General features: G+C 38.6%; 1 protein-coding gene across 1 annotated transcript; it reads right to left on the bottom strand.

Moving 5' to 3' along the window:
- Positions 1–1,611: 1,611 nt before the first annotated feature.
- zmat3 (zinc finger, matrin-type 3) lies at positions 1,612–19,993 on the bottom strand. Its single transcript, XM_047158148.2, has 7 exons — positions 19,916–19,993; positions 18,837–19,230; positions 15,633–15,988; positions 13,821–13,967; positions 10,969–11,135; positions 9,910–10,004; positions 1,612–7,176 (listed from the first exon to the last, which is right to left on the bottom strand). The coding sequence occupies exons 2-7, from the start codon at positions 18,952–18,954 to the stop codon at positions 6,962–6,964; spliced, it is 1,098 nt and encodes a 365-aa protein (XP_047014104.1). The 5' UTR covers positions 18,955–19,230; positions 19,916–19,993; the 3' UTR covers positions 1,612–6,961.
- Between the last annotated feature and the right edge of the window lie 19 nt (positions 19,994–20,012).

The following is a 20,012-nucleotide window of genomic DNA, read 5'->3' as shown; positions in this document are numbered from 1 at the left end:
CCTGTGTCCCATTTGGTTGCATTTCCTTCCTAAGGATTCCCCAGAATTTTGAGCTGTACATTTATTGTTTATTACAGAAATGTTCTTAAATGATTGTATGGGACAGATGATCTGAACTGCACCACAGGTTGAAGACTTTTCATATTAAATGTGTTATCATAACCAGGATCACAATTTTACTGAGGTACACTGTGATGAATGTGTACTACGCAAATTGCTAATTTCTAAGCTCCGTTCTAATCTCCATAAAATGCTCTGAAAATTTGATTTTATTGAGTGAAGTATTTTGGATTCTCTTTTTTTGTCCTTGATTCTCACTGATTACTGACAAAGCCTACAGTAAAAGTGTCATTGGCTAACCTAACTACAACTAGTAAGATGATCTGGTCAACAACATTACAAACTTAGCAATGCCTCCATAAACACTTCCATCATATATTCTCGCATAAATTCAAACATTTATACACTATATGGATGAATGTTTGTGGACATCTGACCATCTTTGCCACAACTATTGTCCAAACTGTTGCCACAAAGTTCGAAGCACATAACTGTTGGATGTCGTTGTATGCTGTAGGTTTAAAATTTCCCTTCACTGGAACTAAGGGGCCCAAACTTGTTCCAGTATGACAATGTGCCTGTACAAAAAGCGAGCTCCATGAAGACATGGTTTGCCACGGTTGGAGTGGAAGCACTCGACTGGCCTGCACAGAGCCTGATCTCAACCCCACTGAACATTTTTGGGATGAATTGCAACATTCACTGCACACCAGGCCTTCATGCCCGACATCAATACCAGACCTCAGTAACGATTGTGTGGATGAAAATCCCATAAATCCCCACAACCACATTCCAAAATATAGCATAAAGCCTTCCCAGTAGAGGGGAGGTTATTATTACAGCAAAGTGGAAATAAATTTGGAATAGGATGTTCAACTAGCCAAAATGAGTGTTATGGTCAAGTGTCCACAAACTTTTGGCCATATAGTGTATCGTAGCTATGTTCAATGTTCACTTGTACACAGTATCACTCAGAAAGAAGTTAAACTAGCATGGCTTCTTCAAGAGAAGGGTGATCATGCCTACGGGAAAACTCTTCAGCTGCTCTGAGGTCCATTTGATTACCAACCATAACTGCTGATTATGGAATTTTGGAATGCAATTTTTATTAGTTTTATATGTTTATATTTTATACTTTTTAAATAAAATAGCATTTATTTGATTCCTTTTAATGTTTATATTATGCCACTCTGTAATCTAATTACACTTAAGATTAGGGTTTTTTTTTTTTTTTTTTTTTTTAAATAAAATGAATGCTTGGATGCAAAAAGTTTTCATATGCAATCTGATTATCAGAAATTTAGGCACACCTACACAGTAAAACTTACTTCAGACTTCAAAACAATATAAATTCACCCATTTGCAGATACTAAAAGATGCTAAATGCATTGCGCAGTAAGGTTAATGCCATGCTGTTACACAGATATTCTCCAACAGGTATAAGTAGCCCTACTGCATACTAGGAAAGCATTCCTCTTTCTATTTTTCAATCAGTATAATGAAAAAGGAACCTGTATTTGTCCAACCAGGCCTTTTTTTTTTTTTTTTTTTACTCTTCTATGGTTCTGTGCCAAATTGGAGACAGTTTTTGTTGTTCTGCACTGATAGCACTGGCACTCAACATGACCTACGGATTTGAATTGCCTGCTTGTGACTCGTTAAAGTTCAAGATCAAGTGTCTTTATTGTCATTTAACCATATACAGCTGGTACAGTACAGAGTGAAATGAAACAACATTCCTCCAGGACTATGGTGCTACATAAAACAACACAGAGCTACATGTGACTACACAGAACCAAATAAGACTACAAAGACATACACAGGACTACATAAAGTGCACATGTGCAAATGTGTGCAACAGTGCAAGACAGTACAACAATTACGAAATAGGACAACATGCACAGTAAAGGACAGTGCAGCACTGACCAATACACAGTTCTTGAATGGAATAAGGTGCAAAGAGATATTACAATACAATAATAAATGTTGTAAATGTAAACATAACATACTAATTAGCAGCAAATATGCAGGTGATCAATACAGTATTTTGGTTACGGTGTTTTATCAGCAATTTAAGAAAGAAATGTGCAAAAATTGCAGAGGTAGTGGAATGGTGTTCAGTTGCGTGTCTGTGTGTGTGTGTGTGTGTGTGTGTGTCTTGATTGATGTCAGTCCAGTCTCTGGGTATTGAGGAGTCTGATGGCTTGGGGGAAGAAACTGTTACACAGTCTGGCCTTGAGGGCCCGAATGTATTGGTACCTTTTGACAAACAGCAGGAGGGTGAAGAGTTTGTGTGAGAAGTACATGGGGTCAACCGCAATGCTGGTTACTTTGCGGAAGGCAATACTTCGTCTGTTTGCTTGCCCAATTCTTTCCGTTTTCTTGTGACATATCTGATCCACACAGCTGTTTTTGTGTACAGGATTGGAGATCACTAATCGTAATTTGCTTGAAATAGTTATTAGAGCATGAAAGACCTGGATGAGTGTCATTTGGGAGATACTAATATTGGCACACCTGGCCAACTGTTATGCCATGTTTAAAGTCATTAAGGTCATTAATTTTGCTCATTCCAACTAACAACTGAATACTAAAGCTAGAAACATTGGTCAGCCTGTTCTATACTCCACTCTGGAGGACATATAACTTGTTGGAATGTATGATTTGTGTGAGGGTTGGAGTGAAATTTCACTACTGAAAAAGGCTGAGGTTGAGAACAGCATATGGAATGAGAAAAACACATGTAAATAAGAACAATGGGGACCATATTTTTGTTAGTTTCCAAAAAATAACCCTAGGTGAGCTGTTAGTAAAATTGGAAGTAGCCCCCCGGGGGGTGGGTGGAGTGCTAGTGTTTTCAAATCATTCAAATTTACCTTTCCATTGATATTGATAAAAAAATAGCTTGTTTTTAGGAACAGGAATAAACTTAATTTCATTGTATATACTTGAAAGCAGTTGACACAATGCCTCAAACACAATGCTTGTGCAACATTTTGGGCTGCAGATGACCCCAGCTGTATGCATGTGTGTGGCAGCATTTTATGCTTTGTATTTTTCTGCCTATAACACAGTTACCCAAAACTATGTGGAAATGTTTTAACTTTCGTGGTGGCTAACTTTGTAGAAAGACAACTTGAGATAAGGAGCTAAGTTTTTGCCATATAAAAGTATGTCTGTTAAATGTAAACTTCAGTTTAAAAAAATAAAAAAATAATTTGCTAGAGGAAGCCAATAAGATAAAATCTGAAGAAGTAAAACATAGAGCAATACAGAATCTGAACAATGTGCTCTGTGAGAAGTTCAGATTAGATATTAGATTGGCACATTAGCATGATTACTTCCTCTGCTGTAGCATGCAGGATTCACTCAGTTCAAACATTGATAAACCGACAGTCACACATGTCATTCAGCTGACTTCCTCTTGTACAGTGCTGACTATTGAATATGGCCTGCGTGGAATCTCAAGGCAAGATCGTAATGACATTATTACACTGGGACACAGGTTAAACTCCGGGAATGTCTTTTTAATGCTTGGACAAGTGGATTAGCATTATGACTTATTTTATATTCACACTTGTAAAAATGAGTGCAAAATTGCTAAAGTAATTCTTATTTACTGAAACATTTTGTTTATACATATGCATTTCAATGCAGTGAAAATAACTGTCCCAGCAGTCTCTTCAGTAAGGTTATATTCCTTTTTTCTTCTCCAAACACACAGTACATTTGTGATCCTGGAGTATGTTTTATATTATTATAATTTCATAAAGGAAAAAAAAAAAATCAAATATTGCCACATATTGCACCATGAATGGACAGGACCCAAAACATCTTTCTGGAAAAGTCCCACAGGAATTCAAGAAATGAAAGTGTTGTTTCAGAAGGCACTATCTTATTTTGATTCATCAGCATCTCCACAAAATAAAGAGGGAAAGCCTTCAGTCACAGAGTTTCAGATAAAAATGACTAGCAAGGCCATTCTGGAAGTTAGTGTTGGTTTTGGCTGGGAGAAGTGAGATGAGTCGGTGTGAGGACAGTGTCCTTGGGGAAAGCCGGTTTATATGTGGGGGTCACTGCTTCCTGTTTTCCTGCTCCACACAGGAAACGCCTGGCCTGTCCAGCAACTCTAGCAAACAACATAGTGCTTGCTTAGAATCTCTCAGATCTGAGGCACTGCATGCCTGAAAGCTGTTCTGCCTCATTTAGCATACATATTTAAACCAACAGAGCAAAATGAACACCTACAGTGTTGAATTCACTTCTATGGGGTTTGTTTGTTCATTCAAGGCATTCAGTCAACACCAGAGATTATTGCTGTGCATTGAAGTTGGTCAGTGAAGAATGGTGAACTGTTCCTTTATCATGGCGTCATGGAAAAATATATAATGACCTCTCCAGGTCACCCTTATGGGGTTTTTATGAGCAACACTGTGCAGCCTTAACAGTCCATGAGCAATAATACCTGGGAGAGCATTCAACCTTGCTGTGTTGACAACACAACAACCAGAGTGTATAAATAAGTGAAAAGAGGTGAAAACACATGAAATCTGCACAGTGAGCATCAGCATCACCAACAGATATGTGCTTCATCTCAGAGGCTCACAACTGAGCCATTTTCAACATTGAACATGAAAACGTTTGTACTCGTACAATGATATTAGTGCAGCAAGCAGAAATAAGTTCATGGCTTTAAGCCAAAAAAGCCTGAGGCCCAAGCTAGCAATACCTTTGTGCATATGAGGAACAATATTGTCATGCTTATATAATTTCAAAATATTATCCATATTTACCTCTAAACAAAACCAAAGAGGAGTTTCTACAGTAATTATACAGATTATTAATGGTTTAAACATGGCTGAATTCAGGAATGATGAAAACAGGAATTGAATGGCTGGAGTGGTATAAAGAAGAGGCATTCTTACAGTGTGTAGTATTGCAATGCCCTTGATTAAATGCCTGAAATTCTCTGTAAATGTAAACAAGTATTTATGCACACAGCTCATCACAGAATTCAATTACAGTGCTTAATATCAAGTACAAGCCTTCAAAGGAAAGATCCACCCTGAACAACTGCATATTCATCTTTATAATTAACATTACCATTATCTTAAATGGCATCTAAATAATAATTTTTTTTTTTTAGACTTCATCAACATGTTAGTCTTTTTTAAATTTTTATTAACAGTTTCCTCCATTAGCCACAATGCTGTTCAACTACCTGCTGATAGTGGTGCCAAGTGGGCTTTAGCACTCCTTTCAGCTACACTCAAAGAGCAGTGCTTTAATCCTCTAGACTGTCCAGCTGTCTCACCTGCCGTTGCATTGCATTCATTTGCTGTCTCCATTATTTCTATGTTGAATTTCTCAAAATATGACACTGAACATCCCTGGAAAATAGTGAATGTGATAAGAAGCATCTGCTTTTCTGTTTTAAGGAGCTAACAGCTAAACTTGGCTGTTAAACAAATAGGTTGAAAAAAAAAACGCATAACAAATATTTCAATATAAACTTATTTAATGCATGTTTCTTGGTGGAGTTTTCGCTTGAAGTTTTCCATAATTGACTTTCTTCCTGTATATATGATCATTTGTCACTTTACTTGCCTTGTACACGCACTGTCATTTTAAAATGAGTAATAACGTTCCACAGAAATTCCTTGTCTACAAATACATACAAATATTTTTTTTAGGATTTGTCAGTATATTACACTGAATGCCTTGGCAGGTGGCTAATCTTTCCACTCTAAGAAGAGTGAGGTAGTGGTGCACAGCGGGACTGACCCAAAGGCACCTTTTTAAAAATAGCTACACTTTGGGTTTGCTGTAGTTTGAGAAGGGAAAACATGTCATGGAAATACAACCCCAATTCCAAAAAAGTTGGGATGTGGTGTAAAATTTAAATAAAAACAGAATGAAATTATTTGCAAGTCTCATAAACCCATATGTTATTCACATTAGAACACAGAAAACATATAAAATGTACATTTTACACAGTGTCCCAACTTTTTTGGTTGTAGCTAAGGGGATCATGATGTGCATGGCTGCTATACTGAAACATTATTTGCACTAGTTTTGCCAAAAGATAAACCAAACACAATAATATACACTCTTTGTGGCTGTAAATACTTAAATACTTAAAATTTGTAATACATAAATAAATATGTAAATACTTTTTAGAGTAAATCTAGAGACACTTGTGCAAATCCGGCAAGGAAAGTTATTGTCATCGCGGTGACAGTACATTCAACAGGTTCTGAAGAAGCTAACATGAACCCAGTTGTGACACTAACCTTCTGATGGCAGTCTGGGTCTCTACACTCGGCGTACTCCTGTAATAACACAGTGAACCCAAGGCTGTCTGTAGCAATGAGGTTTGCCTCTGACTTTTTCTGATTGATCCCTTTCCTTTTTGAGGCATTCATTGCACAATAAACAATATGTACATTAGAAAGAAGAGACTGGATCATAAATATAAAAGAAACTCAACCAGAACCTGCAGAGACCCACTTGGATTGGAAGTCCTCATAAGCTGATCCAGTACTAGAACTGTAATACTGATAGAAGTCATTATGATCCTGATGACCTTTACCAAAGCTGCCATCTTTCTCCATCATCCCAGCATGGGAGGAAAAAACATTCCTCTCAGGGACCAGTTTCTCAAGTACCATAAAACAGGGTGCTCCCATAAATGTATCCAAAGCTGCACAATCTGACATAAAAATGACTTGTAATTCTGCAAGAGGTAGTTTTCTTTTCATTCCAATATCACTGAATTAAAACATTCCATGCAAAGTATGTAAGACTGGTTCTCGGGTTAACTTTTCTGTAACAAAGCCAATAGGGGCACTTGGAGAATTACATGGATGATTCCGGTTTTCTTTCTCTCTTGGACAGCCTCCTAGGTGTAGCCTAGATTCTCCATTTCGCTGCGGTAGCGCTGCTCAGACACTTTACTCTTGTGCTGTTTGCTCTCCAGGTGCAGTCGGAAGTCAGCCTCGTCGCTCGCACCCGAGTCGCACATGGAGCAATAGAACTGCCCGCTTGGCGTCACACACATGGCCAAGTCACGTGGGATTCTCTGCCTTGGCCGTGGGTTGTAATATGGCCCTGAAACTGACATCCAAGAAAATTTATAAGGTAAAGATACTTGGAGAACAAGACGAGTATATACTCTCATCATCCACCTGTACATCTGCTCGTTTGTGCAGCTAATGTCTACATCAAACATTTGAATAGGGAAAAATTTTATCTCAATGACTTGGCATGGTTGAAGGTGCCAGAGAGGCTGGTTTGAGTATTTCAGAAACTGCTGAGCTCCAGTCTCTAGAGTTTACACAGAATGGTGTGAAAAACAAAAAACATCCAGTGAACAGGAGTTCTATGGGTGGAAACATGATCAATCATTACATCATTACAATAATTGCATTTTATAGTTCTCTCAAAGCATGTTTATAGACACTGGCACCCTAAAACCAGTCAGCAAGCCCAGGGTGGCACTGGAAAGGAAAAACAACACCTTCTTTTCACCAAATCTAGATAATTTTACTACTTTGTAAAAATGACACTACATGGTCAAACGTTTGTGGATAGCTGACCATCAACCCATGTGCTTGTTGAACATCCAATTTCAGATTTAGTCCCCCTTTGTTGTTAATAATAACCTCCACTCTTCTGGGAAGGTTTTCCACTAGATTTTAGAGTGTGGATGTCGGGATTTGACTATTAAGCCACAAGAGCATTAGTGAAGTCAGGCACCGATGTTGGGTGAGGAGGCCTGGGGTGCAGTCGGCGTTCCAGTTCATTCCAAAGGGGTTCAGTGGGGTTGAGGTCAGGGTTCTGTACAACACACTCAAGTTCTTCTACTGCAACCTTGGGGCATCATGTCTTTATGGACCTTGTTATGTGCAAAGGGGTATTGTCAAGCTGGAATCAGTTTGGGCCCCAAACAGGTTTTAGTTCCAGTGAAGGGGAATCATAAATCTACAGCATACAAAGACAATCTAGACAACAACTGTTTACTTCCAACTTTGTGGCAACAGTTTGGGGAAGGTCCACATTTGGGTGTGATGGTCAGGAATCCACATACTTTTGGACATATAGTGTATTTCTAACAGCAAGTACTGCTTCTTTAGTCAGTGCGTTTACATGGACAACAATAATCCACTATTAACCCAATTAAGACAATTCTGTGATTAAGATACTACCATGTAAACAGCAATTTTAAATTACCTTAATCCGATTAAGGTCATACTCGAAGTAAACACTAATCGAATTAAGACGTGGAGTATTCCTGTTTTAGTCTCATTATCGACGTGTATTACAGACATGTAAACACCTTAATCACATTATTAACGTCGTGTAAGAGTTTTCGCCGCATTTTGTGACAAGACACGATCACTACGGCAGTGCTCAACATTTTATGGCGAACAAGAGAGTACGGCTGCATCCCAAACCGCACACTTGCCTACTATAGGCCTGTAGTGGGGAAAAATACATGTATCTCAGCTACTATATAGACGGTAAGTATGCGGTTTGGGACGCAGCCCACGGCTTCAAGCAGTTGTCTATTTGCACGTACAGAATGACAAATAATTAACTGCACTTAAAGCGTTCGTAAAATTTTTTAAATAAAAACACCCAAAACTGTATACGGTACCATAACGAAGACGAACTGTATGTTGATACGTGAAATTCTGGAGGGACATCGGACGGCGTAGCGCGGTGACATAATGACGTGTTTCCTTAACGTAATTATGTTCTATAACGTATAAAACGGGTACATGAAAGGAGTATTCTAAAAGCGACTCATGTAAACACCTTAATCACATTATTATCTTACTCGGAGTAAGGTCAATAATTAGATTACGGCTGTCCGTGTAAACGTAGTCAATGAGCAATCATGCATTCTTTAACCACAGCCTGACTAGATAAACTACAGTAATTAATACCACTGCAGATGAGAGTTATATACAATGGGTGAGGGACTAAACCACACTATTTTAAGATGGAATTTATGCCTCACTATTTTTGGAACAGTATTTTCAAAATATTACTAACCCAAAGCACCCTGTGCCATGTGATTCATCCGAGTGCAATGTGGATTCTGCAAATGTGTATGTGTGTGTATGGGAGAGGACAGTGTATTTGGAAGGGTCAGTGAGGGCAAGTGCGTATGACTGGGACCTGCCACCATGCGGGCGACACTCTAAAGGGCAGACTGACGTGAGCTGAAAGATCGGTTTGCAAACACCAAAGGCCTGGCACTGTGTTTAGCGAGTATAGCAGGGTACCCACAGGACAGCCAGCTATCACTGAACTCTGCAGCCAGCTGCTGAAAAAGATACGGCTGCCAAAACACAGCTCAGAAATGTAGCATTTAACGTCACCGCCTTGACCACAGGCCAGAAACTAAATCCAATCTTCATGCATCAGTGAAAGCATGTGACATGTGATGGTCACAGATGGACTGCTATCTAAAGAAGCCACATTAGCTTATGTATTTAAATTATATAAATAGTGTATATATAAGATTTTTGAGGAATACAAAATATAATCACAATAAATTCAAGATGTATGTATTATATTACTGAGTTTAGAAGTTTAACCACTGACATAGTAGTACAAACGATCTCACAGGAAACCTTGGATGGTAGTTCTGAGCAATCAAAATGCTTCTGAGTGTGTGGTCCTTTTTATTTTTATTACTGAAGCGCATTGCTGTTACATGCTGGACATATCTATCATACACATCATATATTGGTAGAAGCACCGATAGAAATTGCTACATTTCAAATATTGTTATATATTATATTTTAACATGTGAAGCCCCTGTGCCCTTGAATGTACCTGGAATAGCAGTGTTCATGTGGGTCCTGCGGTTCTTTAGTTTGTACTCATTCCCTTCTTTCCTGGAACGCCTCTGTGTGAGGTCTGCTGCATCCCTGCAAAAATAATACATAATTCTCAAAAACATTGTGGGCATAACACATGAGCTAACATTATGAGGTTTCATGAAGTGAGCTTGCTCATAAGGACCATGGCAATACACAACTAAAGTAACTGACTTTTGACTGTTTAAATGTGAAAAGAATACATGATTATTTTTTAACCCCATAACAACGGCAACAACCAAGCTAGTCTAGGCTCACTGGGCTAATCAAATCTTCAACAGAACAGCAGGACGCAGTGTCCTGTGCTAGTTATCAGACTTATCCCACTCTAACCTCTCAGACATTTCAACAAGCTCCCCAGTTATCAAGACAAAACCAGGCAGAAGATAAAGCCAAATGGAAAACAAACATCTGCTATGCAAATCTTATAGGTATAAACTTTATCTTTCACTTCAGTGTCACTACAGTACAATGGGCTTGTGCTAAAAATGCCCTTCTGGGCTAATTCAGAATTTGATCATATTACATTTTCAATGTTCAGTAACTGAATTTGATCCGGTCAGTGAGGTAGGAGTACACTCCGAATGGGACGTCAGTCCAACATACCATATGCACTTTCACACACTCATTCATGCCTTGGAGCAATTTAGTGTAGCCAATCCTAATAGCATGCTTTAGGAGAGTTGGGTGTGAAATTCTACATAAACCCGAGTTCAGGGTCAAACCAGGTGCCATGGAGCTGTAACTCAATTTTCATCCAAATTAAACGTCATAAAGGTGCTAGATAAAATAATAATTATAGTTCATTCATTATTCTTCTTATTACTATTATTAGTATTTAAATAGACATCTTAACCACAAAAAATTGTAGCCTCCTCTGAATCTTCAACTTAACACAGTAGTGGAATTGTTTAAAACTTGGTCCCAAACTAAGAACAGCATCATTGGGTCATTGGGTCATTCTTAATGCTTACTGTTTTTTTTTCTTTTTATGTTTATTGGTATATTGACTCACAAGGAGCTGGCGTTGTGCTGGGCCTCGACAAGCCGTACACGTTTGGCATGGTTCTTGCCCTGGTAATGAGCATGGGCTACAGCGGGGGAGCTGAAGGAGGCATCACACAGCTTGCAGTAGTCATTCTCTGTGGCCAGGATGACCCTGCTGGGGCCGATAAAGGACGCCTGCAGTGGGGGAGAAGCAACGCGAGATTGGCTCTGATTACTATCGTGCTGGTTTCACTGAACAAAGGCTTACAGAGTGACACCACATGATCAATGTGCAATTAAAACTGTACCTATTTTCCATCTGAGTGTACAGAATGCAGTATATTTCAAATTGATTTTTAAATTTTTTTTTATAAATATATATATATATATATATATATATATATATATATATATATATATATATATATATATATACACACACACACATACACACACACACGCCCGCATGCACACACATAGTGCCCTCCACTAATACTGGCACCCTTGGTAAATATGAACAAAGAAGTCTGTGAAAATTTGTCTTTATTGTTAACCTTTTAATCTTTTGTTAGAAAATATTCACAATTACTTTGCTCTCATGGATATCAAAATATTGCAAACAAAACACAGGTTTATCCAAAATGAAATATTGTTAAATATAGGTATGCAATCATTTTTGGCACCCTTTTAGTCAATACTTTGTGCTACCTCCCTTTGCCAAGATAACAGCTCTGAGTCTTCTCCTATAATGCCTGATGAGGTTGGAGAATGCATGGCAAGGGATCTGAGACTATTCCTCCATATAGAATGTCTCTAGATCCTTCAAATTTCAAGGTCCACGCTGGTGGACTCTCCTCTTCCCCACAAGTTTGAGATGGATTTCAAGTCAATGGACTGGGATGGCCATGGCAGGACCATGATTTTGTGGTCAGTAAACCACTTTTGTTTTGATTTTTAATGTATTTTTTGGATCGTTATATTTGATAGAGTCCATGATGCCATGTATCCTAACAAAATGTCCAGGTCCTCTGGCAGAAAAACAGCCCCAAAAACATAAACGAGCCACTACCATATTTAACCGTGGGCATGAGGTACTTTTCCATATGGCTACCTCTCTGTGTGTGTCATAACCACCTCTGGTGTTTATTGCCAAAAAGCTCTATTTTGGTTTCATCTGACCATTGAACCCGATCCCATTTGAAGTTCCAGTAGTGTCTGGCAAACTGAATACGCTTGAATTTGTTTTTGGATGAGAGTAGAGGATTTTTTCTTGAAACCCTTCCAAACAACTTGTGGTGATGTAGGTGACTTCGGATTGTAGTTTTGGAGACTTTCTGACCTCAAGACTAACTAACTTCTGCAATTCTCCAGCTGTGATCCTTGGAGACTTTTTGCCCACTCGAACCATTCTCTTCACAGTGCATTGAGACAATATAGACACACGTCCAGGTTGATTCATAACATTTCCAGTTGACTGGAACTTATTAATTATTGTCCTGATGGTGGAAATGGGCATTTTCAATGCCTGTGCTATTTCTTATAACCACTTGCCATTTTCTGAAGCTCAACAACCTTTTGCCACACATCACAGCTTGGTCTTACCCTTGGTCTTACCCAGGAAGTCATGGTTGAGCAATTTCCTGTTCCTAGTCACCCAGATGTACTAAAAATAAATGTAAAATATCAATGGGAATATACTTCAAACATATTTTTCTCACAGGAATTCATATGGGTGCCAATAAATGTTCACAAATATTTTAACAAAGATATTGTTTTGATAAACCTGTGTCGTGCTTGCAATTGTTTGATATCCATGAGAGTGGAGTATTTTAGTGAATTTTCTTAACAAAGTATCAAATAGATAAACAATACAATAAACACAATTTTTCACATCCTTCTTTGCTCATATTTACCAAGGGTGCCAATATTATTGGAGGGCACTGTGTGTGTGTATGTATATATATATATATATATATATATATATATATATATATATATATATATATATATGAAAGGTGTCAGAACACACAGCACATTGCAGCTTGCTGTGTATGGGACTGCATAGCCACCACCAAAAGCACTTACAATGGGCTTTTGAGAATCAGAACCAGAATGTACTATGGGAAAAGGGCATGCTGGCAAAGGCAATGTGATGCTCTGGGTAATCTTCTGAGAACTCTTGGGTCCTGGCATTCATGTGGACGTTACTTTGACACCTACCACCTTTCAGCAGGATAATGCGCCCTGCCACACTGCAGAAATTGTTCAGGAATGGTTTGAGTAACATGAAAAAGAGTTCAAGGTGTTGTTTTGGCTTCCAAATTCCCCAGATCTCAATCTGATCGAGCATCTGTGGGATGTGCTGGACAAAGAAGTCTGATCCATGGAGGTCGCACCTTACAACTTACAGGACTTAAATGATCTGCTACTAACTTCTTGGTGCCAGATACCACAGCACACCTTCAGAGGTCTTGTGGAGTCTATGCTTCGAACGTAAAGAACTGTTTTGGTGACACAAGGGGGACCTACATACATACATACATACATACATATATACATATATATATATATATATATATATATATAAATATATACACACACACACACACACATATATATGTGTGTGTGTGTGTGTGTGTGTGTATGTATGTAATATATATATATATATATATATATATATATATATATATATATATATATATATATATATATTCATTCAAAACACTAAAAATACCTTTATGTATAGTTTTTATTTAATGACTTATACAGCAATCGTGTGTTATATACTCAGAACTGTAGAGGGCTCAGCTAAATGAATGAAAAGCAGGTGTTAGTGTTGAATATGCAGGGGGAAAAGGATATATGTGGGTGGATGTTTACCGGTTTGCCTACTGCAGTGCCAATCTCTGTAGGTGGCGTGGAGAGGGACTGCTGTGAAACTGGCTCTACTTCCTCAGGTATTCGTATGGGAGGTGGTTGTTGACTGCCAGCATAAAAATTCCTCAGCTTCTTGCTGTGATTTTTTCCCTGCACCAAAACAAAAGCATCTGTCATGAAGAATGTAGTCCACATAGTATCAGTTTTGTTACTAGTTTCTTACACCATAGCGCTGTTGAATTCTCAAATCTGATGAGAAAAATGACTATTTATAGCTGTTATAATTTAAGCAATAACTCCTTTTGTGGGTGTTCCACAACATTAAATGTAATTGTCAACTGTTTTTTTTTTAAGTGTTATTCTTTTATTAATGAAATATGTTGTTGCTGAAAAAAATGCTGTGATATAAGAGGAATGAAAGACTTTGGGATATGCTGAAAAAAAGAATCAACTTTGGGATATCAGCAACACACCACCCCATCACTGAGGATTTTCCTATAACAGCATGTCTCAAAGTGTTTTATTCCTTATATAGCTCAAAGGGGGAAAAAGTAATGAAAACACCTTAAGATCAAATAAAAAACACTTGATTCGCCTTCATATCAGCCCTTTTGTTGTTCATTTTGGGTCAAAATAACATGTAAAAAAATGTTTTCCCTAAAATGAAACTTGATCATGTTCTCAAACAAAAAAGTGCAATAAAAGTGATGAAAAATAGCAGAATAGGCAATAGAGATATGAAACAAAAAGCTGATTTTAGTTTGTTGTATTCACTTCATCTCTTATTTACACTCCCACATACCATCAGGAGGGTCCCCTAGCATGAGTATGGGTTTTGTGTGTTCACATTAATATTATTTATATTGCTATTAACAGAGATGATGACTGTTTTACAGTTGTATATAACTGTATTGCTTTTAAATCAAAAGCGATGACCTGGGTCAGTGGGAGATCCATGTCACAACAGCAGATGCGGATGCAAGTGCAGGGTAAGACAGCTTTATTAGACAAGCTTAACAACAAGTCCAAATTGACAGGAAAAATCATACGCAGTGAACAGCAAACAACTTGAAAAAGGCAATGACTACAATCATGGAACCAGAAAACAAGAAACAAGGTCATAAACCGGGTAGAATATGACAGAGTGTAAGGCTTGGTAACAACAGGTAAAGACAGACTGAACATACACTTCGCAGTTAGTGAGTGGAAACAAGAGTCCTTATATTGTGTGAGTGTGTAATTGAGTCCAGGTGACTGTGATCAGTAATCAAGTGAATTTGCGTCAGAATATCCCGACTACCCTACTACACAGTAGGCGAAAAACAGTATGCCAGAGGAGTAGAATGTCCGAATTCTCAGTATTCAGAAACCAGTAGGCGAAAAATATTCAGATCACCTACTGCTCCCGCCCCAAATCTGCAGTATGGAACCACTGGACACTGTGGACACTGCAACGGGATGGGCGCGGAGAAGCTGTCAGAATCTGCGCCGTGTAATACATCTGGATTGTATTCATGCTACCACTTATACTGATCAGTACATACTGTATCAACGGCCGAGAAGTAGGTGCTGAATCGAATGCAGTAGGCACTGTCACAGTACGCGAATTTGGACGCAACCTGTGAGTTAAGAGTCTGCGGCCATGTTTGTAAGTCACATAGTATTATGGGATGTGGATTTCAATGCCGAATCCTGCATAGACCCAACAATCCTGTATTGAACACAACATGAAGATTACAATTTAAGAATAAGGGACTTTTTAACATTGCTATATATTTCACATTGATTTCAGCCATATCAGTATGTGATTTTTACCTGATAATGTGCCTGCGCCTGCTGGGATGAGTTGAGTGTGACGTTGCACAATTTGCAGTAGAGAGGTCTACACAGCTCCTCTAGTGCAATGTCCTGATCGCTGCCAGTTGCCTGGAACTCGCTCTCAGGCGGCATGGGGCTAGAGCCAGGGGGTGCTGTGACGGCAGGGTTTGGGAACAGCTGGAGGTGAAGGGGAGGTTTGGCTGAGAGGGGACTGCAAAGGGAGAATGCGAGAGGGTCTGGTGGCATCAGAACAGGTGCTGGGCCAAGCGTTTGGGCAGGAGATACATGCTGAAAGGGATGAGGCGGCTGCTGATCCATTAGGTTTAGAGGAGGCTTCAGAACACATTCTGGACCTGAAAGGGAATATTCAAGTCAAGACTGGTTTTCAAGGTAGAAATTCCATCATTTGTTCATTCATTGCTTTATCCTGGTCAGAGTTGCGGTGAATCTGGAGCATATCCCGGGGTGACTAGGCAGAAGGCATCACACACTCATTCACACCTGATGGGCAATTTAGCGTAGCCAATCCACCTTCTGGTATGTTTTTTTGAGGTTGGTGAAAACTGGAGAGCACAGAGGAAGCCCACACGGACACGGGGATAACATGGGAAACTCACACAGATAGTAACACTAGCTCAGGATCAAACTGGGAACCCTGGAGCTGTGAGACAACACAGCTACCCTCTGTACCACCATGCCAGCAAAGGAAAAATATTACTGGCCTTCACATTCTTTTAATGATATTTTGTCCTGACTTCCAGACTCCACCATGTTTTTATAAGTTAGGATGAACTAATGACATGTTTGTCAAATTCTATTTGTCAGACAGCACTATTATTATTTTAGTGATTTGTGATTTTGCCAAATGTGTAGAAGACCATAATAACGGAGTCAGACATGGGTTGTTAAACAAACACATAAATGAAAGGTACGGTGTTCAAATAAAAAAAAAAAAAAAGTCATATATGTTTCATTTTCATAAGAATACTTTTTCTTAATCTTTCTTAGTTTTCTTCATTTCTAAATTTGAGTAGTTTTAATGCATTCTGATATAATTAGACAGGACTGAAACAACTTTGCAGCTACTTTGCATACTACTACTACTACTACTACTACTACTACTACTATTATTATTATTATTATTATTATTGTAATAAAATGAAAACACCTCTTGATAGTAGACTCAGAGTCTTGGACTCTGCTGAATGCAACCAAGTGCAGAAAAAGGGCCTTGCCTACAAAAGCATACTGAACTGCAACGGTCCTGACAATTAAGTAAGCAATTAGGCTTCCATATTCAGCCCTCCAGTTACCCAACTGTGAATCTTTTCTGCATCTCTCCTTGCAGATATGATCACAGCTACTCATGCCTGCTTCATGCAATAGTTCAGTCTTTGGTTGTAGTCCATGCTGTTCCACAAAATATACAGTCGCGTGTTTGGGGAAAGTGGGGGTGGAGGGTGGAGGGTCAGCTGCTACACTATTGCTGTCCCATGTATCAACTGTATCAGTTCCAATGGACTCCTGACAACAGTGATTGAGTAGACTAAAATAGCATCAGAGTGTAAAGCACTATTTGCTTCTAGTCCAATGGACAGAGAATGTGTCAGTGCCAAAAGAGCTTGATGTCAGGAGTAAATGTAACAAAAGACTTAAAAAATGTAAAGGAAAAAGACATTCGATTAGGTCAACTGAAAATCCCCATATGATTCTGAATTACCAAGACTCTGGAAGACCATTTCTGGTATTGATTTAAGCTTTCTGCTAAAAGGAACAATACATGAACTATGCTGAAGTGATTCCTGTTCTTCTACTCTGTGATGTTGGAGGCCAAACGTGATCTCTCGTAGTCATCTGAGAATACAAACCCAGAAAAAGGCCCAAAGAGGACGTATGCGGGCATGGTTCAAGGTCAGACTCTACATTTTTTTCCAGGTTGTAGCAAGCCAGGTTGCAGAAATGACTTTCAATTACAGACATACAAAAACTACAGCTGCTACAACACTAATAAGGGAGGTGGTGAAAAATCTTTAATTCAGTGAAAGGCCATACCCTTAAGCATCTATAATGCAAGGGCCATGAGTACATGAGAAGGTAAAGGTAGAACGCACCTGACACTGGAGCTTGTCTTACAGAACATTTGAAAGATATTTGTTTCCAGTTTGTGTTTCGGACAACAACCAGTATTATGGCAACACAAACAGATCCCATCCATTCAGAAATTTTGCTGTGACCGATTGCCTGAGGAACTGCTTTCAAAAAGGCAAGGAAAGCCGCATGATCTAGGTGTATGATCTATTTATGACAGTGACAACACCATTACTGCAACAGTCTGCAGTCCTATGTGTAACAACATCTAAAATCTATGGAAATAAAAACTGAAACTTTTATCTAATTCTGCCACATTAGGAATGATCTCTGCAGCAGAGTCAGATACATGTAACTTGGTGGGTGCGAGTGTAACTTTGAGTAAAATTGTTCAGATAGGAATTCTTGGCCCAAATCTTGTGCATGGGACCCAAACCCTCTAAATTTCATATTGCACTTTGGATACATTAAGTACATTCAGACATCCCACTTGAATCTTTGTGAACCCCTATACCACCACACTAACAACAACCCTGATCATGTTATTATACTACGATTGTGATGTCAATAGGAACATGAACCTGTCATGGTTACAATATTCATCCTGATCTGCAAAGTAGGGTTGAACGATATGGTCGAAATAACATATTGCAATTATACTTGAGCTCAATTTAGTGTTCACAAATCAGTGTGTTCCCTACTGAAGACAGCTAATAATCTGGAGTTGATTTATTGAAGGAAAAGTGCAGTTCAAATAGTACAAACATGAGAAGAAGAGCACACAGTAGGAGAACTGCATCATGTTATTCCTGCATTCACCAGTCACAGATATAGCCTATGATGATTTAAAAAAAAAAAAAAAAAAAAAAAAAAAAAAAAAAAAAACATCAGCCCACAACTGCAGTTACAGATACTCTAGGCTGTAATAATGAAAGCCATTTTTGTTTACACGACATGCAAATTAACAGTAGTGTGTGTATGTTTTTGTTTTTTTTTAAACTTCTGAGAAAATCTTGCATTTTCAGTACTGCACCTCTAAATGATGCAGTGCATCATCGGTTTAAGGGCAGCAGCAGCGCATTATTAACGAAGGAGCGCTAGAGACTACTGTACCTTGTATCCGAGAGAAATACCCGCTGCTGTTCCCATAAGGTACATGCGGGAGGTTATAGATATCGCAGTAGTCCGCACTCTCATATAACGCATCCTCTTCCCCACCGTTCATCGCCATCTTCGTCGCATCCTTCAAAGCTCGCAGCCGAACTTCTTCCAGCCACACGGGCCTTGATCCTGTAGGAAAGATGGAGGGGGGAACGATCAAGAGGGACTGGAAGGTAGTGCGCTAGGAAAACATCACTCTTCCGGTCGCATTATACATTTATACCGTATTTTGTATTGGTGAAACGCGACCTTTAAAACACATCCAAAAGCACATCGCTTAGTTTGGAAGAGGGCGCAGTGTTGAACAGAAACCTCCCCTTTGTTTGGATTTGGTACAGTCCATTTCCTACGGAGAAAAGAAGTCGAAAAATGTGATTAACAATTCTGACAATTGCTTCAGTGTAATAAGCCAGTAATTATGAGAGTCATGAATGAACTAAAGCGTGAAACAAACAAATAAATAATTCTTAGTTACAGAAAGTTGCACTGTTGATGATGATGATGATGATGACTGCTACTTCTATTATTATTATTATTACTATTAATATCATCATCATCATCATCATTAAGGATGAATACAATCTAAGCAATCTGTTCTTGGCTGCACATTGTTTTATTTATTTAGGTTTTGTTTTTGTTTTGTTTTTTTACTATCAATTAACAAGCTAATTTAAATCGGATCCACAGTTTGCACACGCGTTTCAACTCCAAATTGAAATGTACTCTAATAACTGGTGTAACCTTCCAGGTTTGTCACTCTGTCAGGTTATTGCTGTATGTTAAATGCACATAAAAAAAAAATCAAAATAAAAATAAAAAAGCAAAGGGGGAAAGGTTTTACAAGATGGATTTTGAGTGTATGACAATCCCCCTACGGACTCGTTACTGGGTTGAAATGGAAGCATGTCCACACACGAGATCACCAAAATCTGCTTAAACTTTGCGCTTCTTATACTATTTATCACATTGCTATAAACAGTGGAGTAATTTGTAGTGAATAGTTAAAGTGCCGTTTAATTATGTCGCATTACATCACAGCAGTATGCGGTCGTGTTATCTTTCTCCTGCAGTCGGTGGTGAGAACAGCAGAGTTCACGGAAGTTTCCTGTGAGAAATCCAAACATTCTC

The sequence above is a fragment of the Ictalurus punctatus genome, chromosome 10, assembly GCF_001660625.3.
Source record: "Ictalurus punctatus breed USDA103 chromosome 10, Coco_2.0, whole genome shotgun sequence".
Lineage (NCBI taxonomy): Eukaryota > Metazoa > Chordata > Actinopteri > Siluriformes > Ictaluridae > Ictalurus > Ictalurus punctatus.
This window is presented reverse-complemented; position numbering and strand designations above follow the sequence as displayed.

Bases quoted from the DNA above. Each gene is read 5' to 3' on its own strand.
- zmat3 (XM_047158148.2), bottom strand. From the start codon at position 18,954: ATGGCGATGAACGGTGGGGAAGAGGATGCGTTATATGAGAGTGCGGAC. The intron at 13,968-15,632 runs GTAAAAATCACA...GTTTTGGTGCAG, and splicing joins AGGCGCAGGCACATTATCAG to GGAAAAAATCACAGCAAGAA. The intron at 10,005-10,968 runs GTGAGTCAATAT...TTATTTTTGCAG, and splicing joins CAGCACAACGCCAGCTCCTT to GGATGCAGCAGACCTCACAC.